This window comes from Gobio gobio (genome assembly GCF_949357685.1).
Source record: "Gobio gobio genome assembly, chromosome: 1".
Lineage (NCBI taxonomy): Eukaryota > Metazoa > Chordata > Actinopteri > Cypriniformes > Gobionidae > Gobio > Gobio gobio.
Window position 1 is genome coordinate 62,279,911 of NC_137097.1, and position 26,852 is coordinate 62,306,762.

General features: G+C 37.6%; 1 protein-coding gene across 1 annotated transcript; it reads right to left on the reverse strand.

Moving 5' to 3' along the window:
• On the reverse strand, positions 1 to 26,852 carry kctd5a (potassium channel tetramerization domain containing 5a). The gene is made up of 6 exons (XM_079826102.1): positions 26,583 to 26,852; positions 19,814 to 19,922; positions 19,546 to 19,637; positions 17,012 to 17,107; positions 7,773 to 7,898; positions 1 to 397 (listed from the first exon to the last, which is right to left on the reverse strand). The coding sequence occupies exons 1-6, from the start codon at positions 26,802 to 26,804 to the stop codon at positions 368 to 370; spliced, it is 675 nt and encodes a 224-aa protein (XP_079682228.1). The 5' UTR covers positions 26,805 to 26,852; the 3' UTR covers positions 1 to 367.

Genomic DNA, 26,852 nt, shown 5'->3' on the forward strand with positions numbered 1-26,852 from the left:
GATAAAATTGCTTACTGGACCACAAATGACAAACATATTTTGTGAAAGTCGATTAGAGACCCTGAGTAAATATGATTGGACCAGACGTGATTGAGGCCCTTTTTGCTCAGCTTACTAATGACATGCATATTCCTACCTTTCAAACAAAACGATTCAGATAGATCCGCCGATGTCAAGAACCAACAGTCCGGTATAACTGTGCAGAGGCACAAGCAAGTGTCAATTATTCTAAACCAAAACAGAACGTCCACTTTAAATAGGTTGTCATCCCGCTTGACACATTTTTCTCTCGATGTGATATGGTGCATGTTGTTTTTGCCCGGCAACTGCAGAATCGGAGGAAAAAAAAAAAAAAAAAAAAAAGGTTTCACATTCGAGAGCCTTGTTCTTGAAGAATCTGGAAGAGAGGGAAAACGGTTAATAGATGGAGTTGGAATGAGTGATGAAATTCAGCATGTCTAGATAAAACAGGGGAAGGGGAATTCAAAATTAGAGATTAGAGATTCAGTTTGGTTCATTTCTGCGAATCACTTAACTGCGAATTCACATAACTCTCAAATGTTCAAAGAACAACATATAACATGAAAATTATAAATAATACTGTGTGTGTGTGTGAGATAGAGATATGTTTGATTGTGAAAGCGCAAAGGCTGCGATTTTAATGAAATGAAGAAATGCCCAGTGAAGAGGAGTAAACGCTGCTCCGTCTGAAAGCACTGCGAGTTTCAGCAACATGTGTCAAACATCTTCACAAACTAGTAATGCGAAGCGTTTATAAACCTGTTGTCCAACCAAATACAACGTTTAATAACATGTTTTAACTCACTTCATATAGTCAGTCGAGCTGATGTGGCTTCTTATCACAGAATGTCAATCAGCACTGAATACTTTATTATTATGAAAATACCCGAGAAGGCTCGAAGAACTCAAATACACCATATCTTGTCGCAGAAGTATTATCTTCATGTTTAATCGGTCAAAGCGTTTCTATCTTCGTTTTATTCAGCACAAAGTGCAAGCTTCACATTAGGGATTTCCCGAAAACAAACGATTACTTCTCTGGCGCAAATGTGCCGTCTCTGCTCGAGGGCGCCCTCTGGCCTCCAGTATGAATGAAACTTTTGGGTCGAAAAAAAAATAATAATAAAACTTCTCTCTGAATAAATTTATGACAATCCATATGTTTTTCTTCAATGTACAGGAGTTTTAATCCCCACAGTGGATGCAAAAGAGGCTCATATTTCATATTAAAGACATAGACTTTAAGAAATTGATATCACAGATAAAAAGCACAGATTTGTATAATAATAATTGTTTTTTTTTACAATAAATCCTTAGACCTTTCTAATGATTTTTAGTCATAGGCTGTCTGCATACTTACCGGTAACCCATAATTTTTAGTTTTCTGTAAAATAATATTATTATTATTATACTGTTATATTTATTCTTAAATGCTCTATTTAAAGTTTTTAATAATGAATGTTATTGTAATAGTAATATTTATTATTTTTATTTAGCAATAATAATCATAATTATTATTATTAGTCACATTAATATATAAACACAAAATGTTATATACACACTTTTTATTTGTAAAAATTAATAAATAATAATCGCAATCGCAATTTTAACCAGAATAAATCGCAATTAGATATTTTCCCCAAATTGTGCAGCCCTAATAAATAAATAAATAAACAAATTAATAAATAAATGTACACAAATGGTACAAAAATAGCACAATTAAAAAATTTTTTTTTGTATCCATTAATTTATGTATTCATTTTTTATGCATAGCTGCATTTATGTATTTATTCATTTATTTATACTCAAGTCATTTCTTGTCCTCCATACGTTATATATAACGCACTTTTTAAGTATTCATACATACATAATCTATAAACAGATTTTTTTTCTATATCAACTGGCCCTAAACATGAGGCCTTTGCTTATTTGTTCAAGCGATTGTGTGGCCTCACACTGGAGGGGGGGGGGGGGGGGGGGGCATATACTATTGAGCAGGTTTTTCATTATTATCTGGGAGAGAAAAGCAGACTAAATGGGCTGAGGATATAATTCTAGGGCTTTCAATCCGCACTTTTCCACTGCATGGTACAGTTCGGTACGGCTGGTTTTGGTGCGTTCCACTGCATGGTACAGTTCGGTACGGCTCGGTAAGGCTCACTTTTTGGTGCTTTTACACTGCATGGTGCGGTTCGATTAAATAGTAGCACCTCTATTGAGGTTCCGAGCGTGCCGTACCAATACTAAAAAGTGATGTATAAACCCTGCAGATCAATGATTGTTCAGAAAATCGTCACTACCATTATATGCTTTTGTGACAGTGATATAGCGGTTGAGACCCTAAACACATTGCTAAATAAAATATTAGGGCTGGGTAAAAAAAAAAAAATCGATTTCTCGATTTTAATCGATTCTCACTTTTACAAAACAATATTGATTCTTAAATCCCAAGATTCGATTAGTCATCCTGTTTTTAGTTAATGAATGAAATAAACATTGTAGCGCACCTCCCATCCAATAAATCGCTATAATCTTTGTGCTTTATTACTATTGATATAAAACAAAGTCTCAGATTTCAAATTACGTCTTTTTTTTTTACGAAATTCAAAAGCATAAATACCGCTCTGCCACAGCTCAGCTCAAGAGAACCGGCAGCATGGAATGCACATGAACGGATCTTCACTTCCGCCTTAATACCAGTTACAGTGCGAAGTAAACATGAATAAGCATCTGAAAGTGTTAAAAGATACAGGATAACTTACTGAAATCCGTATCATGTCACATGGAATAGCTCAAGTTTCAACCGCAGAAAGACGCAAGTAAAATGGCTAATAATGTCATGTAACGTCACATTTACCCCAGAAAATACATATCCAGTGTCCATAAACTTGTTAGTAAGCTTTAATCAGCTAGATAAAATAACTCTAGAGAGGAGCATTTTGATAATTATATGCACCACATTACATATTCATTGTCATTTTTAATGTTCTTCAATTTAATGCATGCATGTAGCCTATGAATAAATCTGGCAAGTTATGACAGCCAAATGTTTATATTTCAAAAAACTAATTGGAGTATAAATATGATTATGTAATTGTAAAGTTAATATTATAACTTTATTATTATTTGATTAAAAAAAAAAACATAATTTAGTGTAATTTAAGTGTTTGTATACAAATCAGTTCATTTTGAAACCTTCAATATTAGTAGGCTAATGTAGTACAACTGACTCCCATAGTTTACAACAAATTTCAGAGATTTGTTTTCCTTGAGAAAATTAGATATATATCGGGTACAATACATGGCCAAAGTAATCGATATTGAATTGAATCAAATCGAATCGAATGCTTGTGAATCGAAATCGAATTGTGAAATACCCAGCCCTATAAAATATACTCTCGTTTTTAGCAGCCTCCTTTAAAACAAACTTCGTCGACATGCCGAAGTGTAGAGGCAGCACAATTACAACCATCATTCTATAATCTCACCACTTTAAAGCGGTGCTAACTGCAGTGGAAAACAAAACCGTGCTGAGCCGAACCGAGTCGTACCACGCAGTGGAAAAGCAAAGCGAGCTAAGCCGAGCCGTACCATCAGGGTTTTTCCTGCATTTAATTTTTTTTGCTGGCTGCCAAAACGAATTTTTCCCGCCAAAGCCTTATTTGATCATTATTGTGATTTATGAGTGATGTAGATGAGTGCTGCACTTGTGATAGGGCGTATTTTAACCAAGTGACCGAGAGAACAAGCAGAGAGCTCCTCCCCCGCGAGCATGCGCACTCTTTCTCGCTCGCTCTCTGTCTGTCTTATAAAATAAGAACGTCTTAGCTCTCTCATATCGCACATATTAAACAAAATCAAAAGGTCAGGAGACCGAATCCATGTTGCACGTGGCGCATTCGACAATTGCTCCTTGATTTACCGCTGGGTGTGAACTGCGCTCAAAAAACATTGACTCTTCTCTGACCAGCTGACATAAACCATACTTACATGATATCAGATGTCAAAATAAGATGAGCAAAAATTACAAACCGTTTCATTGCATTTATTTTAAATGTATTGGCAGTATTGCGCTCGCAGATCACGCGGGTAGGGTACTTTTTTACTGTGTGTGGATTAGGGATGCGCGGTATTACCGGTACTGGGAAAACACCGGTATGCATTTTATTTCAAACGGTACGATATCAAGATTTTGCTAATTTCGGTATATGCTGCTGTTCCGAAGTTCACCGCTAGGTGGCAGTGCGCTACCCAAACTGACACGAAACCGGCAAATGTGACGCCATAGAAGAACAAAATGAATACAGCAGTTGAATCTCAGTCAACACGCACAAAAGGAGTTAATAAAGAGAGGATTAGACGTGAAATTTGGAATTGCTTTGCTTATAAAACTGCTGAAGAACCATCAAACCTTGCCAAGCATCTGCCACTTGCCCATCCTGACTTGTATAAGACATTAAGAGATTGACAGGTGAGTGCATAAATCAAACGATCTAATTTAGACAATTATTTTTTTTAACACTGATCAACGCACATACATACGATTGTATCGTTTAAATATAATGAATTCTCCTGCGTTCGTTTCAACCAATGACATTTAGATTTCATAATATTTGCACCCACTATATTCGCGTAAGACATAACCAACTGTGTTTATGTGACTGCTCACTAAAGATGGACATTTTTGACATAAGTTTGTGTGTATTTGACTAAGGAAAAACAACTTAATTTGGAATGCGCAACGCTCTTTAGGCTTGTGTGTTTGTTGTTGGTATGAGCGCAAAGAAAACTCTCTCTCTTAGCTCCCATCCCATGTATTCCGGAATGGTATAAAATCGCTCGCATGTTCAAATTGGCAAGATTTAAAAAGACGTGGGCAGTGATTTCCGTCAGCTGTCCCGAAACGAAAGCATAAGTTTTGAATTGGAGCACGCAGACTGCTTTTATAGTGCATGTGTGATGTCTTTTGAAGCAATTTGCTCATTTTGAGAGCTAGAGATGGGTGTATTGCTGAAATTACTTTGCACAAGAAAGTTTCCAAATGACTGATTTGATAATCTTTGTTGATTCATTTAATAATAAACATTTGTGTTAATTTCCCGCTTTATAAACCTCAAACCTGCGAGAGTGAGTAAAATTATGCGCAATACCCGCGCCAAAATTCAGACCCTGTATGGTATTGATTTAATATCGGTACTTCGGTATTAGATTGTGGTACCGTACCGAAGCCAAAATTGTGGTATCGAGCCATCCCTAGTGTGGATGACTATGGCTGCGTTCACACTGCAGGCTGAAACGACCCAATTCCGATTTTTTTGCCCTTATGCGACCTGTATCTGATCTTTTCATGACAGTCTGAACAACACAGATCCGATCTTTTCAAATGCGACCCAGGCCACTTGGGTATGTGGTCCAAATCCGATACATATCCGATCTTTTGAAATGCGTCTTCAGTCTGAACTGCCAGGTCACATGTATCTAGGGTTGGGAATCGTGAGAAATTTTCCGGTTCCGGTTTCGGTTCCGCCTAACGATTCCGGTTCCGATTCCGGTTCCATTAAAATTATTACACAAGTGGTAAAGGAAAAAGGCACAATACGCAACTCAAACAATCCATTTTGTGTTTATTACTTGCTCTAAAATTAATTTACAGGTTGGCAATGTCAAAAAAGTCCTGTACTGTACATATATTACAGTATTAATTAAGCCATTCTTGCAACACATTTTTTTTTTCAAATGAACACCTCTGAAATTGTCTTATTACATTTTATCTCTCTGTCTCAGAATAAAACCAAGTTATAAATTATATTTATTAGTTATATTTATTAATTAGTTGTATATTAATTTAATAGTAATTCAGTTATTCAGTGAACTTGTAAATAATAAATTGTAATTCAGCATTACAAAGGTAATTGTGCCTAAACGCTTACCTAAACCATGGTGACTCAACGGTTGTATATATATAGGCCTTTCACTATAAATCTGGTATAAGCCCTGAGGCACTTTGTGCTGTAGCAAATGTTTTGTCAAATTGCTAGTGCAGCCTCCTTTGCATGTTATTAACTTTTCACATTTTGCTTCATTATCATTCATTCTTTGGAAATGATAATCCATACTTGTGACTTTCTCTTCGCCATGCTGGTGGTCAACGAGAAAATATCTGACGCAAAACCGTAAATGTGTAGCGCGAGGGCTTTCAGTGCTGAACTGCTGCACTCCTGGAAGCGGCAGGCAACGTAATTAATATTCATGATGAGGTGAGCCAGAGTTGCCCGGTTTTCACAACAAAACCCGCACAATTGCACAATCGCTTCAACCCGCGGACATGAAACACAGCCCGCGGCAACAGTGGAAAACGGGAAAGCGGGAAAACCACGGACTTGGCAACACTGGCTGTCACTCGCTATGATAGGATACGCTTCCAGCGCTTCGCACACACATTGCAACAGAACCGTTTTCGGAACCGAAACTTAGGAATTTCGCGCGGTTCTGGCATTTTTCAAAAATCAGTTTCGGTTCTGAATAAGAACCGGTTCTCGGTTCCCAACCCTACATGTATCCGACCCGCACGTCGTTGATACGCGACAAACTTCATCATTGTAACTCCCGTTCCTTACTCCAGTCCAGTGGTGGCGGTAATGCACAAGAAATAGTTGCTAACCGCCAATAAAAGAAGAAGTACGCACCTGTTGCTAGCCAATACACTCCAACTCCAACGCGTTTCTGCACTGTTATGGGCCGCCGCAGACGTGTCTCTTCCCGTGACAAAGTTAGTTGAAGGCGCTCGCAAACATAATTGAAGGTGGATCTGGTCATTCTGAAGTTACTGACGAATTCGGTATCAGTAAAGCCACTCACATCAGTATCCCACCACTCCTGGCTGCGACTCCGCACACACACGTTTCTCTGTACCGACGTTGCTACCACTGCTCCACAAAACGCCATGGCCAAAAACCTTGCTCTCCTCCTCTTTTTTAATTTTCTTCTTAACATGAGAAGGTTGTAATGGTGCTGGCTCCGTTGCGAAAATAACTTTAATAAAGCTAAACGAACTCCAATGCTGACACCCATATTTGGCTACTTCCGTAAACAACAAGTGACGTCGTTGACCGTTGAGTACTCTTCTGCGCATGCGGGTCACTTTTGTGTCATTTCACGTTCACACAGGAGATCACAAAAGGTCGCATTTAATTGGAAATGTGAACGGCCTTGCAAAAAAAAAAAATCGAATTTTTTCAAAAAATCGGAATTGAGCATTAAGCCCTGCAGTGTGAACACAGCCTATGTCTGTCAGCCACCACCGAAGACCATTTTTGACCCAGGAAAAACCCTGACCATGCAGTGCATAATAGGCACGAGTAGAGCCAGACAGCATGCGTCAAATTGAGCATTAGTAACAGATTCAGAGAGGGAGGGAGAGAGCAGGTGCCACTGCCTTCAGCATTCAGCAGAGACCTAATTATCAGCTTAAGTGATATGTAAATGATGCCTCACCAAGAAATACTGGAGAAAAAAAAAAAAAAAAGTATTTCCACATCCTCAATGAGCACAGCATGCAGGGAAACAAAACACTCAGGCATGAACACATTTGATCTGGTTAATCAGCTCTTTGAGTAATGTTATGCCATGTGACCATCTGAAGAGCAGAGCTGTGGGATATTTTCTTACGATCTGTGCATAAGTGACTATTTCTGTCCGTGCACCGGGGGGGAAGTGCATGGAAGACTGTAAAAGGGTTCTGTCATCCTCACCTTGGCCTTTTCACTGGGCTCGCTGTTTGTGCCGTACGACTGATTGTGCAGCTCCTTGGAGACCACGCAGAGGAACTCGGCTTGATCCTCATTTCCGTAGTTGTATGAAGAGCCGATACTAACCAACTGCCAGGAGAGAGGAAAGGAAAACACATGACGACAGTATTTCCATAGTGAACTGATTTGACTACAATTGGCTCAGAAATATTAAACAAATCCACACTCAATCCAAATCGTGATATATTCAGTTGTTGCTGGTAATAAATGGGTAAAACCGCTTTTTTATTTTTTCATTAAAAGGTAGGGTGGGCAATTTGTTTTAGAAACACTTTTTCTTATAAAAAAAAAACTCTGTTTAAACTCTCTTTACATCCTAATAGTAGGGTTGGGTACCCTTCGCGTTTTAAACGGTACCAGTACCTGACATTCGGTACCGGCACCCAATGGTACCTTTTTTCGGTACTTTAGGGATGTTTACTAAGAAACTGTAAGTCATTTATAGAAGTGTTATTGACATTATGTCAGAGCTGCCTTGGTCAATGCCATCATTATATATATGAAAATATTTCCCACAAATTCTCTGTTGTGTATTTTCTGGTAATCAAATTAAGACTTAAAGCATTAGTTTTATTTATATTTTAATTTAATTTAACTTTTTTTCCTCAAAGTGCTGCACAACTGAGCTTTATACCGTTAAAATTAAAACATGGGGGAAAAAATTAGATTTATTACTTTAATGTAATAATAAATTATCAAAGCTTTGTGTTAGCATTATTATTACCATTGAGACGTATCTAAATTCGACTGCACATTAGTAATATATTTGTCAAGCTAAACCAAACTTTTATTTTGACGGGTTGCCATGAAGACCATCACCTTTGAGTTTGTGTGTTTATGATATGACGGTAGTTTATCTCAAATGAAACGGTAAAATGCTGATGAACTGACTCTCAGAGTGACTCCCTCATAAACAAAGTGATGAACCTGTAAAGGAGCATAATAGGACCCCTTGGCTTTAAATCATCTTGAGGGCCCCTGGTTGAGAACCACTGCCTTTGCCTTAGATGCTCCACTCACCACAGGTTGTTGAACCACAGACACTTCCTCACACCTGCTACTGGCTAGAGATGAACACACTCGAGCATCGAACATTCACACCACAAATGACATCCTGCCCATCAAACACCACAAGCGTAAAGCCTCCACTTTGTTTGTGTGTGTTACCCATCCACCACAAGAGAATGCATATGCAAAAATAAAAGCAAACAATGTTTAGCATGCTGGTCAAATAAAAGCTACTTTCCAAAAACATATTCCACTGCTCCTACTAGAAGCACTGATGATATTGATCTCAACACGAAACATTTTAAGCTGCACCCTCAAAGCAAACATCTCATGCATCACAAAAAAATCTTAGTGCAAGAAATATTATATTAAAAAAAGTTATTTTTGCCAAATGAAAATTCAACTGAAAAGTTATATATTTATTATTTTCTTTTATATAAATTTAAGGTGCTTATTACTTTTTGCTGGAAAATAGAAATTCAATCAAAACGTTGTACTACAATAATAATAATAATAATAATAATAATAATAATAATAAACAGTGATTACGAATTGTCTTTTTTTATACAAATTAAAGTTAGTTGTTTACTTCAATAACTGTAAAGAAACTGTAAGTCATTTGTAGAAGTGTTATTGACATGTAAGAGCTGCCTTGGTCAATGCCATGGTCTGTGATGTTTGTATACTGTAATATTTACCAGTATATAGTAGCTACTTTTTAATTAATTGATTAAATTCATAAAAACAAGCATTTTAGTTAAGGGTCTAACGGAATGCAATCTTTAACAGTTAACAGTCTGCTTGTTTTACACGCGGAACATACTTAAATCTGAGTTCCCACACTAACATATTAAGCATTCTTTCCATTTTATCACAAAATTCAAACGATAAATGCCATTTTGACACTCTTTAGTGTGATGGGAAAGTCAGATCACTGTATAGGCGCGTCAGTTCAAGCAGCAGCACGGCGCACAAGTGAACGCGATCATCTCTTCCTAGTCAAAGAATAAACACGAATCAACATCTGAAGGTATTTAGAGGATACATTAAAACTTACTGAAACGTATCATTCATACGTCACGAAATCGTTAAAAAAAAATTGTGTTTCAACGGCAGTAAGACGTCAATAAAACAACTTGTAAAAAATGTCACGGAGCATTTTTACTTCAGGCAAGTCATTCAGTGTCCACAGCTGTTAGTTCACTAGAGAAATCAACTCTTTCGCTAAATATATGCATTATGTTAGCCTATATATTCATTATATTCTACTTAACCTGTTAGTGATGTCTTGATTATTTAATGTATGTTTAAATAAATCTGTCATGAAAATAAATGATTATATTTCAACAACGAATTGGAGTAAAAATTTAATTTTACATTTCGATTTAGAAGTTAATGCAAAACTGCCTTGTGTGAAGTTTACATGGTTGTATACAATGTGTTACTTGAGTGTTGATTATTATATCTAAAAAAATAAATAGGATTATCTTTAAGAAACTTTTAGTTATAATTGAATTAATTTATTAAGGACAGACACAATTTGTTTAGTTTTCTCTCCCCTGCTGTACCGAACCAGAGGTATGTACCGAACTGTCAGTTTTGTGTACCATTCCACCCCTAAATTCTGTGTTGTGTATTTTCTGGTAATCAAATGAAGACATAAAACATTAATTTAATTTAATTAAACAACTTTATCAAACAAAATGCTGCACAACTGTACAATTAAAATTAAAACGAAAATTTGATTTATTACTTTAAAAACAAAGTTGATAATTTATTATTACATTAGTGTTAGTATTATTACATTAAGATGCATCTAAATTGTACCGTACAACAGTAATATATATTTGTCAAGTTAAACCAAACTTTTATTTTGCGGTTCAGCGCTCCGCTGACACTTGTGATGTGAAACGGGTATAAAATACACAGCAGAATCATAGTCATTCAGGAATAAGATCGCATAGGTGCTTGAAACGAGATTGCAATCTTTTAACAATTAATCGTGCAGCTCTAAGATGTCTTCAGGCCAGGACTGTAATAAAGCATGTGAACTTTGGGGCAGATCAGACATTGTATGGCCGAGTTACAACAACTTCATGTTTCAGGGCGAAACATAGAAACATTGCAAAAGCCTTTAGATTAGACTGACAAAATATGATGATGATCCGATTAAATCGAAAGGGAATTTTTTTTTTTAAAGTACAACGTCTGGTGTCACTTCCTGTTAGGTTTTCAGATTTCGCACCTAGGGACTTTTTTGTAGGTATTGGGCTGTTACATGTGTCTACCGAATTTCATACTCGTATGTGAAACGTAGCGCGAATGGCGCTTAATTTAAATTTTGTATGTGGGGCTAGAGCCATTTTGCCACACCTAATTCTGAAACCCATATCAGACCAGGGCTCCAGACTAACATTGTTCACTAGGAGCACAGTGGACCCTAACTGAAAGTTTTAGGGGCACAAGCAGAAAATGTAGGGGTGCACACCGTAAATCAACTTGCTAACCAAATCTACAAATTTCCACTATATTACTAATAAATACTTTGACCATACAGGGCTCCAGACTAACATTTGAGAGCAGTGGCACCAGCGTCACTAAGTTCTACAGATGGTGGCGCCAGCACCTGATTTGGTGGCGCACGAGGAAAATGTATCATAGGGTTAATTTAAATCATAAAATGACTATTGTTTTGCATTGTTTTGTTAATAAGTGCAGTTACTAATAATAGTACATGTTTGTTTATTGGAAATTTAACAGGGAACCGCTGAGCTTGAATTGTTATGCAGAAAAAAATTAACTTGTATTAACAGCAGTAATGTGCAAAAACTAATTTTTCCAAGGAAAATTGTAATATTCCACTCTTATTAAATGTACTATTGTTCTTCTATAGTATCATACTGAACTAAAAGGAACACTCTTTACTTGTTTTCTATGTAATCCAGTCACAATTTGAAGAAAAGTTTTAGTTTTTCATGAGACTTCCTACGTTTTTCCATATATTAAGGAGTGGAAATGTCTAATAAGTCAAATTAGTGCTCCTATGCCACCACCTACTGGTTATAGTGTTTTTTGTTTGTTTTTTTGCCATAAAGTGGCCAGCACCTTTAAACTTTTAGTTTTACAAATCATCACACTAAAAATATCAAAATTGGATAATATTTAGAGCTTTTGAAGTGCTGTGAAACACTTGAAAAGTGCTTGAATTTCACTCTCAAAAGGCTGAGAGGAATAATGTAAAAAAAAAAAAAAAATTTCTTCCACAATACCATGGGGTGTTACTACATTAAATCCATGGCGAATGTTTATGATTTGTGGACTGAAACCCCTGAATGTTTCAAAATGTTTCTCCTGGTCTCCACGTCAGCTGTTTGATCTGATACCTGTGGTTTATAACAGATTTCCGCACCAGGTCTCGCAGTAGCGATGTTATTAATACTGTGGTGAATTCAAACGCTTTCTCACTGGATCTCCCAGTGCTGTTTAGTAATGGTGTCGTGTGATCGAGATCGGCCCATGTATGAGCTCGCGCTGCAATGACTATTATTGCTCCGAGCTGATAAACGGTCCGCGCAGCACAGCTCAAACGAGTAGCGTGGTTTGTATTGAATTGCGACACGAGTATATGGTTACACCTCTAATTATTACACAGTACATATGTATCATATCACCCAGCTCTAATATTTGAACATAAATAAATATGCACTTAAAAAAGGTCCCATGGCATGGCATTTTTCTATTATTTTATAATGTATTCTGAGGTGTACTTATATTGTTAGTATGATTTTTACATCACAAAATGTCATAATTTAGAAATAAAAGGCATTTTTTTCTATACTGCTGTTTGCCCTGTGGCTGAATGCCCTGTTTCAAGAGGCGTGTCTGCTGTGAGACTTCAGTAAAAACGCCCACTGTTGTGATTGGCTGACATCTTTGCATTTGAAATGAGCGGAGGGGGCGTGGTTTAACGAGGTCTACGACGCACGAGCTGCTGCCAGAGAGAAGGATGGACCTGAGTTCACTTCACATCAGTTCTCAGCATGTCTCAGTTCAGTGAACTGTTGTAGTTACTAGAATATACTTCAGGTTAATAGTTTATTTCTAGTTGGAGGGGCTGTCACTCATGTCAGAAAGTTAGTAACTTTAGTAAATTATGGATCCGCGCTGACTCGAGACGCGAACCGTTTAGAACGATTCAGTCCGATTTGGTGAACTGGTTCGGTTCACTAAAAAGAACCGATTCAAAAGAATGATTCGTTCGTGAACCGGACATCACGGAGACGGAGCGATTGCTAACAAAGTTATTTATAGTAACTACTGAGTTGTGAGAGCGCTGTCAGTCAGCGCGAGTTTATTGTGTTTGTATCTGAGAGTTCTGAATAAACACGAGTCCCAGTCACACCAAGTCCGTCTTCATCATTATTACCAACTTTGTAACACATGCAAAGTACCATTACAGCTGTCGAGATGAACGAGTTACAAGTAAGTGTTGATTATAGCATTATTTTTAGATATGTTCCTATCATATGAAAAGCGTCAGTGAGTACACAGCGCAAACAAAGACACAACAGCAGTAATCGAATGTAATCCAGTTTATTGTGGGGAAAGCTGGCTAGCCTAGCCGGATACCCTCACGCTTACCCCCCTTCTGCTTAATCTCGCGCCGCGTTTGGTGCCTCCGCTGTGGGCCAGATGCAGTACTGGGGGTCGGGGATGTTGAAGGCCGACCGGTCAGTGCAGCCCGAGCCTCGGCATGCGTGAGATTCATCTCTAAAGAGATGTGAGTCTGCCGATGTTGAGCAGACACTAGGGATGCACCGAAATGAAAATTCTTGGCCGAAACCGAAAACCGAAAAAGAGGAAACCAAGGCCGAAAACTGAAAACCGAAACACCAAAATAAATTATGCCAATTATTAGTACCATTGGATTTATGGCTATGACTGTTTACTAACTTTACTAAAATCAAGGCATTGTAATTGCATAAATTAATATTAAAGTTTCAAAGAATAAATCAATTACAAATTATGCCAATATTTATTTAGCACATTGCAACAATGCACAGTATAAAATAAAATTCAAACTAAAATGTTTAACTTGACCCCACTCATTTGTGCATTAAATAATAATGTACAGGCCTACAGAAAGGTTTTAAAATTAAAAGTTCTCTCATAAAAACAAAGTACATTTAGGTCTAGTGCATTTAAAATTTTTCTCTGTAGGACTACTACAAGAAAGTGCATTCAGAACAAGTGCAACTGCTTAAAGATAAAACTATTTTCTCTGTAGGCCTTCAACATAATAGAGTATCAAAGCAAAGACTGCCATAGCCCATATGTTAACTGTAGAATAGGGGTGTAGCGACACACAAAACTGACGGTTCAGGACAACAGTTTTACAAAATGACTTTATTTATTTTTATTGGTTTACTGAAAAAAAAAAGTATCTGTCCTTAAATGAATTAAATTATAACTAAAAGTGTATTGAAGATATTGCTGTAAACTATATAGGGAGCCCTTACTTGCACATTAATATTAAAGGTTGACAACAGAGCCCAAACTATTAGCCTAAATTCAGTTGCTATGTATTTTTAGGTCTAATAATCAACACTCAAATAACATAGTACGCAAACATGTAAACTTCACATAAGGCAGTTTTTGCAATAACTAATAATCTAATAATAAAATAGTTTTTTCTCCAATTCGTTGTTGAAATATAATCATTTATACACAGTGTCTGTCATTTTCATGAAAGGTTTATTTAAACATACAGGAGATAATCAAGATCTCATTAACAGGTTAAGTAGAATATAATGAATATAACGGCTAATATAGGTCATATATTTAGTGAAAGAGTTGATTTACTCTAGTGAATAAAATTATGTGGACACTGAATGACTGCCTGAGGTAAATGTGATGCTAAAGTTACATGACATTGTTTAGGCTAGTTTACAAGCAGTTATATTGACGTCTTTTCGCTGCTGAAACACTGATTGAGCGATTACACCACATATGATACGTGACAGTGAGTGTTAATGTATCCTCAACATACCTTAGATGTTCATTCATGTTTATTCTTAAGGAAGAGATGATCGATCGCGCTCACAGATAAATAAAGTGATCAGTGATGCCACATTAAAGAGCGTCAAAACGCCATTTATCGTTTGAATTTCGTGATACATGTGGATCGATTTTTGTGTGGGAACTCAGTGAAGTCTGTTCCTCTTCTCATCGAGAACATGAGCTCTGGCTGTCAGTGCTTGTACATGGAGCTGACGTGGGTGTTTCTCAAATATACTGCTTCAGACAAGCACGTGCAGGTCGCGGTTTCTGTTTGCGTCATCACAACATTTCGGCCGTGTTGTTTCGGTGATAAAAGTCTTTCGGCCGAAAACCGAAAATGCACTTTTGGGCCATTTTCGGCCGAAAATTTTCGGTGGCCGAATATTCGGTGCATCCCTAGCAGACACTCACGACTATATGCACATTTTAGAACAGATAGACGCGACGAGGACGTACAAAAACACTCACAAGATAGAAAACACGAAAACACCGTTCTGTCGGGAGAGAGAGAAGCCGCAGTGTGTGCACGAATAATAAACAATTAGCTACACATAGAAATCACTGATCACAGATCAGAAGGAACTGAAAAAAGACTTCTGTTTTCATTTGTACATCCAAACACTGAGAAACTGCCAGCATTCACTCGTTCACAAGCCATGATCTCTCGAGCGCTTGCATGGGTGTGCCAGATTCTCTGGGTGGAGGAAAGGGAGGTAACCGTTCCTGTGTGGACGTCAAAACAGGAGACTTCAAGATTGGCTCGTCTGGCCTGTCATTTTCTCAAAGGCAGAGAAAGACACCCAGAACTCGGTTTTACACCGATCAACATTTCTATCCACTTGGGGACAATATTCAGGCTAGGGGAACTCTATATGTTGAAATACCTCATAAAATGAAAATTTCATGCCATGGGACCTTTAAAATAGTTATAGCCCACATAAACACTTTATTATATGTTGCTTAGTAAGACAGAATTTCAACAACACTAATGACAAAGTATTTTCCCATCTAAATATTTAAAAAACACCTGCTATGACTGATGATGACATCTAACACTGATGGAAACAACAACCGAAACATTGTATCTATTAGTGTTTCTATCCGCAGCATTTTCAAAGGTCTATTACAGGGAATGGCTGGCATTCTGGTCACCTTACTGCTGCCCATAAAAGGCAACACTTCAGGACGAGCCAAAAGCAGGTCAGGAGAGCCCACACACCTCACTCACTGTGCTGGGGAAAACCCTCCTATACCGCATGCATGGTTCATTCATTGGCCAACGCCACCTCTACACCACATATTGAGAGAAAAACATCCCCATTCACTACAGGTTTGGCTTTGAATTTTCAGTGGATGGATGTCAGTTCATGCAAACCTGAGTTGGTTCACAGATTTTATGAGAAAGAAAAAGCATACCGATTCAAACGAAAGGCAAAAATGAAGTGTTTTGCAAACTGGCGTAAGCATAGTGAAATTGCCATCCCAAAATTTTAATCAGTAAGTAGCATCTAACCACAGGCTTTAGATCACAGATGTTCAAACCATCACATTTAAAGAACAGCACATTAATCAAAGTTGTTATGCCCTGTCTACAACAGACACGACTGATGACTTTAGTCAGTCCACACTGGAAGTTGCATGTCATCATACAACACTGACTAACACAGACCAATCAGCTGTTATCTATCCACTATTCGATAACAAGTCTCAGTAAAACACTAATATTGTGAAATATTCAAAATCAACATTTATTTTATATTGTAATATATTTCATCCGAAGCTATTACTCCAGTAAAACATGTATTATCAATGTTGCAAACAGTCGTGCTGCTTGTTATTTTTTGTGGAAACCGCTATACTATTTTTCTCCGAAATCTGAATCGAATGTTCAGAGAGCAGCATTTATTTGAAATAGAAAACTTAAACTTAAATGTCTTTACTTTCACTTTTGATCAATTTAATGTGTCCCTTTTTTCCAAAAAAATATGTAGATATCTTATTGACCCCAAACGTTTGAACGGTGAAATATATTTAAATGTAAGCATCCCCAATTAAAATACTACAGTACGATAATACAGTAATCCCAATGCTCTATTTATTGTGCTCCTAATCACCTGTTCAAACTTCCAGCCATCTGACATGGTGGAGACCATCTGTGTCAGTTCCTCCTCCTGACACTGTAGGACTCTGTAGACATGCTTCACAGGGAGCTGAGGGCAGAGGAAAGTCTTTGAGAATACAACCAAAACTGAAAAGTCAAGGCACACATTTTCTTTTTGCTGGCACTCTGATTTAATTGCAAAATGATTCCGTCATTTTGACCCAAAAATGTCATCAGATGAAGAAGGCAGATTTCAGAGGACACCTTTGTCATGGGATACAGCAGGAGCATTTTGAAATCACAATGCTGAAGAAAGGTTTGCAGAATCCCAGGGTACACATTTTTTAATATTAATATGTGTATATTGGTTAATATGTTTGTGCAACTTCTCACAATTCTGACATTTGCAATTGCTAATTTAAATCTTACAATTTTGACTTAATTGTGAGTTATAGTGTTTATGTCGCATGATTCTGACTTTTTTTCTAGAACTGCACGTTTCTATCCTGCAATTCGGACAATTTTTCAGAACTGTGAGTTTCTATCCCGCAATTCGGACAATTTTTTCGAACTGCATGTTTCTATCCCGCAATTCGCCCAATATTTTCAAACTGCGAGTTTCTATCCCGCAATTTGGGAAAAAAAAATTCAGAACTGCGAGTTTCTGGCCAGCAATTCAGCCAATTTTTCTACAGCGAGTTTCTATCCCGCAATTCTGACAATTTTTTCGAACTGCATGTTTCTATCCTGCAATTCGGGCATTTTTTTTCAGAACTGCGAGTTTATATCCTGCAATTCGGGCAATTTTTTAGAACTGCGAGTTTCTATCCCACAATTCGGGCCATTTTTTTCAAAACTGAGTTTCTATCCTGCAATTTGAAAAAAAAAAAAAAAAAAATCAGAACTGTGAGTTTCTATCCCGCAATTCTGACAATTTTTTCGAACTGAGTTTCTAATCCCGCAATTTGGACTTTTTTCTGAACTGAGTTTCTATCCCGCAATTCTGACCATTTTTTCGAACTGCATGTTTCTATCCTGCAATTCGGACAATTTTTTTGAACTGCATGTTTCTATCCTGCAATTCGGACAATTTTTTTCAGAACTGCGAGTTTCTATCCCGCAATTCAGACAATTTTTTCGAACTACGAGTTTCTGTCCCACAATTCTGACAATTTTTTTAGAACTGCGAGTTTCTATCCCGCAATTCGGGCAATTTTTTAGAACTGCTTGTTTCTATCCCACAATTCGGGCCATTTTTTTCAAAACTGAGTTTCTATCCTGCAATTTGAAAAAAAAAAAAAAAAAAATCAGAACTGTGAGTTTCTATCCCGCAATTCTGACAATTTTTTCGAACTGAGTTTCTAATCCCGCAATTTGGACTTTTTTCTGAACTGAGTTTCTATCCCGCAATTCTGACCATTTTTTCGAACTGCATGTTTCTATCCTGCAATTCGGACAATTTTTTTGAACTGCATGTTTCTATCCTGCAATTCGGACAATTTTTTTCAGAACTGCGAGTTTCTATCCCGCAATTCAGACAATTTTTTCGAACTACGAGTTTCTGTCCCACAATTCTGACAATTTTTTTAGAACTGCGAGTTTCTATCCCGCAATTCGGGCAATTTTTTAGAACTGCTTGTTTCTATCCCACAATGCGGGCCATTTTTTTCAGAACTGAGTTTCTATCCTGCAATTAAAAAAAAAAAAATTCAGAACTGCGAGTTTCTATCCCGCAATTCGGAAAAATTTTTCGAACTGAATTTCTATCCCGCAATTCGGCCAATTTTTTCTACTACGAGTTTATCCCGCAATTCTGACAATTTTTCAAATCGTGAGTTTCTATCCCGCAATTTGGCCAAAGTTTTCTGAGCTGTGAGTTTCTATCACACAATTTGGACTTTTTCTGGACTGAGTTTCTATCCTGCAATTTGGCCAATTTTTTCAAACTGCGAGTTTCTATCCCGCAATTCAGGCAATTTTTTCAGAACTGCAAGTTATCATCCCGCAATTCACCCAATTTTTTCCAACTGCGAGTTTCTATCCCGCAATTTGGGGAAAAAAAATTCAGAACTGCGAGTTACTGGCCAGCAATTCAGCCAATTTTTCTACTGCGACTTTCTATCCCGCAATTTTGGCAATTTTTTCTAACTGTGGGTTTCTATCCTGCAATTCGGACAATTTTTTTCGAACTGCGAGTTTCTATCCCGCAAGTCTGAAAAAAATTTCTACTGCGAGTTTCTTACCTGCAATTCGGGCTTTTTTTTTTTCAGAACTGCGAGTTTTTATCCTGCAATTCGGGCTATTTTTTTTTCAGAACTGCGAGTTTTTATCCTGCAATTCAGGCTATTTTTTTTCAGAACTGCAAGGTTATAGCTCTCAATTTTTACCTTTTTTTTTTTTAATTGCGAGTTTATATCCCGCAATTCTGACAAATGTTTTCTCAGAATTGTGAGATATACACAATTGCAAATTGCACGATATATACTTGAAAACACTTTTAGTCGTTTTGTTAGATAAGTGAAGTAGAACAATCTCAACTTGACTTACCTGAGCCGTCTTACAATCCCTCTCCCTGATTTTGTCTTTGACCAGTTTAATCAATGAAGTGATATTGTAGAATTCAGCCTCTTCCAGCACACCTGAGAAACATTTTACAGATAAAATGTGTAATCAAAAACCACATGTAATTGATGTCAAGAAGATGTAGATCTTAAAAACAAGTTACAACTGAATTTAGCTGCCAGTGAGAGAGAAAAAAAAATCTAACAGCATGTCCAGACATGTCTTAAAGTTCTTGATTGCATTCCCATCATACCTTCCTCTGCAAGGCCTCTGTTCAGCACCAGCTTCCCGTGCCTCAGATAGTTGAGCACCGGACCAAAATAAGTGGGATCGCGGTCTATCAAATAAGCACCCGTGTCATCCTGGATGAGGAAAAAAAAAAAAAGCGTTGTCAGTATGCTTGATGTCATGATGCTTGTCTCCAAAGGAATTTCAGCATAATAACTAGTAGTCGGCCGAGCCAAGGCTGATATTTGGCATTTTAAAAAATCTGCATCGGCCGATACGTTTTTCTGATTGACCGATGTGTTAGAAGCGGGACTTTTATTTTGACCGGTGGCGCTGAAAACGCCAGTGCCATTAATGCGTTTCTTCGCTCTGTGCGACATGAATGCGGACAGGAGAGTTCAGCTTCACTGGAGACGCCACAAACTTTAAATCCTTGATTTTAAAATGTGCTGCGCTACATTTAGTTGACCACTATGTCACATTAATGTCATTTACACAGTGCTGTATGTAAAATTAGTGCTACCTTGTCTGTATTGGAAACAAATATGATTACCAGTGCGCACACATTTACCAGATTACTGAGTGCCCTGTTAGCCTACAGTGTTTACTTTTTATTCATATTTTTTTAAAACAATTACTTTGAGAAAAATACGGTAACATGATTGCAGAATCAAGAAGTTGCCATCTAAATGTTTATTTTAAAGATTTTTTTTTTTTACACTTATTTTCATATATCTAATGTATTAAATATGAATTATGTATATTATATATAGGGCTGGAACAATTTTACCTAAAATAAATCTCGATTAATTAAACATTTTACCTTGATTACAATTAATGAACGATTATTTTTGCTCCTTTTTCCCCCTCATAGTTCACTGATAAGGTTTGTATTCCAGTAAATATGCTCAACTATTAAAAGGTGGGATATTTTTTTTCTAATGAAAAAGTGATTTTTTTTGTGATTTTAAAATACTTGAAGGAAACAGCTCACTTTCAGCAGTTATTGTCTATGGGTTGTAACATTTCTTACAGATATGCGTTTGTTGTACATCAGATACAGATAAATTAGCACAGTAGGCCTACATTCACTGATCTATATAAATGACTGGATAGCTCATGACGTCATAAAAAGTGAAGCCGCTGCGCCGCCATGTTGGTATTCCCTAGTCAGCTCACGCGTTCTATTGAATTAATAGGACATTATATGATATTACTGAGAAAACATTGCCTAAGGAGACACCGTTTTTATATCTGAAGTTTCCCTGTACATTACTACAACAACAAAAAAGTCCTGTTTATTGTCAGGAATTTCCCCAGCTGATTAAAAAGTTACATTCATATTCATTACAGTAGTGAACATTAGCTCGGCGGGCGGACGAGGCACTTCAGCGTATGTATTACAACCGTCAAAGCACACATTTTGAAATCGGAATAAAGATTTATGCCTTGTAACCTGAAATCACCTTGTACTGTTGAGTTTACGCATTTATGTTGTGCTGTAGTATTGTTTTTATTCATACCGTAGGCCAACTGCAAATGTTTCAACAATGATTTCGTTATCATCATGCATTTTGAAGAGGTTATTTATTTAAATGATGATTAAATAAACATGTAATTCAACAACATGGCATACAAAACACTTATACTCATACTGATATAACACTTGGAATATATGGCAACTCATATGGAAACTCTTATGGTCTTTAAGAGTCTGAAATAGACGTTGCTCAATCAGGAAATAAAATACACACATCATAACGCTGACTACTTTATTTCCATGATGCATGGCAAACTTTGAATTGTAATACAATATAGAGTCTTGTATTAATATTGTATAAGCTATTCAATTTCTGCAGCTAAACACAGATATACGTTAATAATGAAAATGTCCTCCATAATTGCATACATAAAGAAATATGTTTGTGTTAGTTCAGTTACATTATATGATTATATGACTCATCCTCTCCGAAAAGACCATAAACATTAGAGATAAGATCTGAAGTTACTATTCATTTACATACATATATCGTAAAGCTGATCCTGTGAGACTGAGACGCTGCAAATCGGGTGATATTAGCTCAATGTTTTGGTTGTACGTCAATGATGCCCTCCACTGGTAGGGAATAGTAAGATGGCCGCTCGAGCACTTCCGGTGGCTTCACCGCCAGATGGCAGTTTAGAACACGATGAGCTATCCAGTCATTTATATACATCAGAGCCTACATTACATTTATTTGAATGAGAGAGTGACTGTGTGTGTGAATTAGTCATACCGTCTCTATTAATTATGAAGCTGTGGTTTCACAGGACAGCGTTGACAATGAGTTTCTGCGCTCCTCTCTCTGTGCGCGATCTTCACGTGATGTGCGAGCTATTGTCTGCATGAGTTTGTGTGTCACAATATATCAGGCATTAGTTCAACATAATACACATCCGATGGTCTAAAATCGATTCAATGTTCAATCAGGCAGGCCTTAAAACACATACAATTGACAAAGCTTTGTGAAGGCGCAAGTGAAAGTGATCTGGCTTTAGGGCGCGCACGTTGTCAGAGATACGACAACTCGGTTCTATAGGCCCATTTATACTTCTGCGTCGAGTGTACGCCGTAGTGTACGCCGTAGGCTACGCGCGTAGCCGACGCCGTCGTGAGCATTTATACTTCTGCGCTGTTGTCTGCGTCAATGTGCAATTCCACATGCAGACGCTAGTAGGCAGTGTCCTCGGGCATGTTGGTGTAATCAAGACAACAGCCGAAGAAGAAGCAGCTTGATGTGTAGAATCTGTAGCCTACATTCATGTCGGAATATCAGCAGCAGTGAGAGAGCGGCTTTTCTTGCAGCTTGAGTTGTTGTATCTAATACAAATTAAGCATCTCTAGTTGATTAGTAAAGTTAAATAAGGCGATCTGGCGCTGGAATGCATTTGTGAAACCATGTGGAGCTCGTGGCCGCTGTTTTCAGCAGCGGTGGCTCAGCAAGCGATTGTTGTTGCGGAGACTTCATTCACGAAATATACCCTAATGTGTCCCTGTTCTTGATATACAATTACTGATTAACATCTTTGGTTTTAATGAGAAAATAAATAAACTATATTCAGCGGATCTATGTATTTATTTACTACCATAAAGAATCGCTGGACTGCAAAATAGTGTGTTATAGCAGACGTAAGGAACTATCATCCAATTTCTGGACACACACACTCCTATCGCAGATTTTTTATTTATTTATTGACCCGAGGGAAGGGTTCTGGTAGACCAATCACAGCGCTTGCGGTCCGCGTAGAATTGGCGCGTTGTTACATTTTTGGAGAGGTGCGCGTCAGGCTACGGCGTAGGGTACGCCGTATCCAACGCGTCTATGCGTAGGGTACGCCGTACCCTCTGCGTGCACTCGACGCAGAAGTATAAATTGGCCTTATGTGTCACAGAAAAAAGCTCACGAGCACTGAACGGAGATATTTGCCATATTGTTGTTCTTGAACATTGTAAAATCACTTTAATGTTCAAACTGGGAAGCCTTTAAATGCATTTAATTGACAAACTTCATGAGGACGCAAGTGAAAGTGATCTGGCTTCGGGGTGTGTGCTTGTGGCAGCGCATACAAGAGCGGCGATTAATTTACCTGTGTAAAACATGCAATTATCATAGTAATTCTGAGCATCCAGTATAAACAAAGATAACTGCTCCTGAATCTTTCCGTGTGCCTGCAAACAGCACTTGATGTGACTGACGGGGCAGAGTCACGTGACTAAAACCGACATGGGAAAATGACGTCGGTTAGAGGTTCTGAATTTCGGTTTCGATTAATCGACCAACCCTAATATTATATTTCAGCTTTATCTCTAATGTGGCGTTCACACCGGACGCAATTCGCGCGAAGGTGGACGCTTGAACATTTTGAGTTTGTGACGCGCGTGACATTCACTGCACAACAGACGCGAATTCGCGTCATGGGAGGGGCTTCCGCCAGCAGCTCTTCTCGTTGAGAAATGGCTGACATGGGCTGTGTTTACATGTCTTTTTTTTGTTAAAATCTACTGTTAATGTGTGACAAAATGTAGTTTTAAGACTTTTTCAGTCAATAACGTAGTTGTTTAAAGCTCAAATCTGGGGTTTATTTATATAAACAGTGCCTATTTGAACATTTTATCTGGCGTTTTCGGAGTTGTGAGCTCCAGCGGACCTCAGCGCTCGTCAAAGCCGGCGAGGGCAACCTTTCCTCGGCCAGTCCTTCTGCCGTCTGCCGCTGGCTCTGATGTCTCTGTGGTGTGTCTCGAGCTATAATTCGTCTTGTAACAGCCGATCTTTGGTCTCATGGATCTATAATTTGTTCCCTGGCAAATCGTTTAGGCTGAGGGCAAAGAGAAGTTTCATTACTTTATATTTTTAGGCTATAACTGTACGTTGCAGTTGTAACGTTAGCCTACTAGCACTGACTTTGAATGTTTGACTGAATTGTTTGCTTTATTTCATGTAAAGCTTATTATACCTTTTACTTACCTTTGTATCATTGATCATACATAAACTTGCATTTAACAAAAAGAGACTGGGTTGTGTTTCATGTCCTTTAATGTTACCACAGTGATACTCATATTGTCTGAACCAGATATTAATATACAGATTTTCTCCTCATTGTTGTCACTACTAGAGCAAGCTCCTTATTGGTTAACGCGGCGCGAAATATCCGCCAAAGTTCAGATTTTTCAACTTGAGCGTTTCAAGTTTCAAAACGCTCAATTCGCGTCCCCTCAATCGCACGAATCGCGCCGCAGAATGCCATTTCGCGTCTCTGCATTGACTTAACATGTAAATCACTCGCGCGAATCACGTCCGGTGTGAACGCACCATAAGATATCAGCAATCAAAACAACAATATCGGACGACCACTAATAATAAACATCATGCAGATTATTCAATCTGGCTATAATGACTCATCGCCTTATGAGATAGTTAGTCCAAATTATAGAACATTTTAAAAGAAATAATGAACAGTGTTGTATCACTACTCAAGGGTATCTGTTAAGACAAGGTGTGGCTGACATTTAACATACATGCTGCAGATCCCGTAGGAACACGGATCCATCTCCAGCACAACATGATAATCATGGATCAATACTGAGGTCAGAAAAGTATGCTTTATTCCATAACATTTAACTTAAAAGAAAGCAATTGGCAAGAGCAGCTTCACAACTTCTTATTTTGTAATGAAAACTTCTATCTTTATAAGAAATATTTAACTAAGCAGAGGAACATAAGATATTCTTTGACTTTTTAGCAGCTTTCAACTGTCATTGCCCCAATAAATGATGCATAAGACCTTTAAAAGCACGCAGGCAACCCCATTTCTTCTCGTGTCACATAGAAGAAACTAGACCAGTATATACTTGTATGACACATTCCCTAATTATACCACTTTCAAAACCAGACTCGAAACACATCGGTTTAGCTTTGCATTTACCGAATGAGCTCTGTCTATTTTTCTTGTTTTAATGCATTGTATGTCAATACTTTATGCATCCTCTTTTTATTATTCTTTCCTTTACATGTAAAGCACTTTGAATTACCACTGTGTATGAAATGTGCTATATAAATAAACTTGCCTTTCCTACCAGTTTAATTGGTTGCTAATTCTATTCAGGATCAATTACTGACAATTATAATGTGTTGTGAGTGTTAAAAAAAGTTAACCGTTTCGCTGACCGCTTAGACAAAATTAGGTATATGTATATTGCCAACCAATAACTCAAAGATAGAAACAGTTTTCACTGTTTAGTCCAGATAAACAGTTGTGAAAACGTTTAAAAACTATTATTCTAATAAACAATATTAATATAATTTAAGTAGATACACATAATTGAAATGGTTTAATTGGATAAACACTAGTTTAACACAATAACTATTACATTTAGATAAGCACTAGTAAAATATTTTACAGCATAAGATCGCATATTAACATTAAATATTTTGCATTGGATATTGATGCATTAGATATTACGAACAAGCAATGAGCAAACTTGAGCAATAATCAACATTTAATAACCATATAATGTTAATATCATCATGAACTGTTAGTTCATAATGCATTAGTGTTAAAATATTTAACTGATCATGTTCAAATTGTACCATTTGTAGGTATGAACCAAGATTAATAAATGCTGTAAGAGTATTGCTCATTGTTAATTCATGTTAACTAATGCTTTTAATTAATAGTAGTCGTATTGTAAACAGTTGCCAACATTTCAATGGTTTACTATTGTAACTAAGTATTTCTAGGTATCCAGTCAGATAAAAAGTAAAACTGTTAAACAGGCAAAAGCAAGTAATCTTTGTAATAAAAAAACAATGTATCAGTGAGATCAACGATAATGAAAGTTCAGCAATTAGCACTTGACATGTAGCATGCAAGTTTATACTGTTACAAGAACTATTTCAATATTAAACGCTGAAACGAGCTGATGCTACACACAATATACTACAAACAGCCTCTTTAACCATATCTGACAGTTAAGAGCTAACGTTAGGCCTAACTTTAATAGGTGAAGAAGCTAACGTTACATCAAGTGTTATCAGTTAAGCTAAGCTAGTAAACGGAGCTCCAATGACTGTTACTTTACCAGCTAGCCGCCTAGCTAAAAAAAAAAAAAACTCAATATAGCGAAATGTTACACTACAAACCCATCATTTTGCGTTCATCCAGTTTACCTGAATTTCTTAAAGCCCAGATACGTTAAGTAACGTTAGAGGTTGGTGTTCACTGTCATGCTAGTGAAGAGCTCGCGGTATAAATACCTTGTCAGAGTCGAGGTCGGGGTCGGCCTGGCACAGGCGGTACAGGAAAGATTTCGGGTCTCTGCACAGCGTTTGTCTCGTCGTGAGAAAGTACGTGCCGCCGACGTTCAGACGAACCCATTTGGATAAGCCGCTTCCGGGCGGCTGCAGTCTCTCTCCGGGAGAAAGAGCGGGACACCTCCGACCATTCGAGCCGCTCGGGTCAGGGCTCTTCTCCGCCATCCCTCCTCTGCGCTCCCGCTGCCTGCCTGACTGACTGACTGACTGATG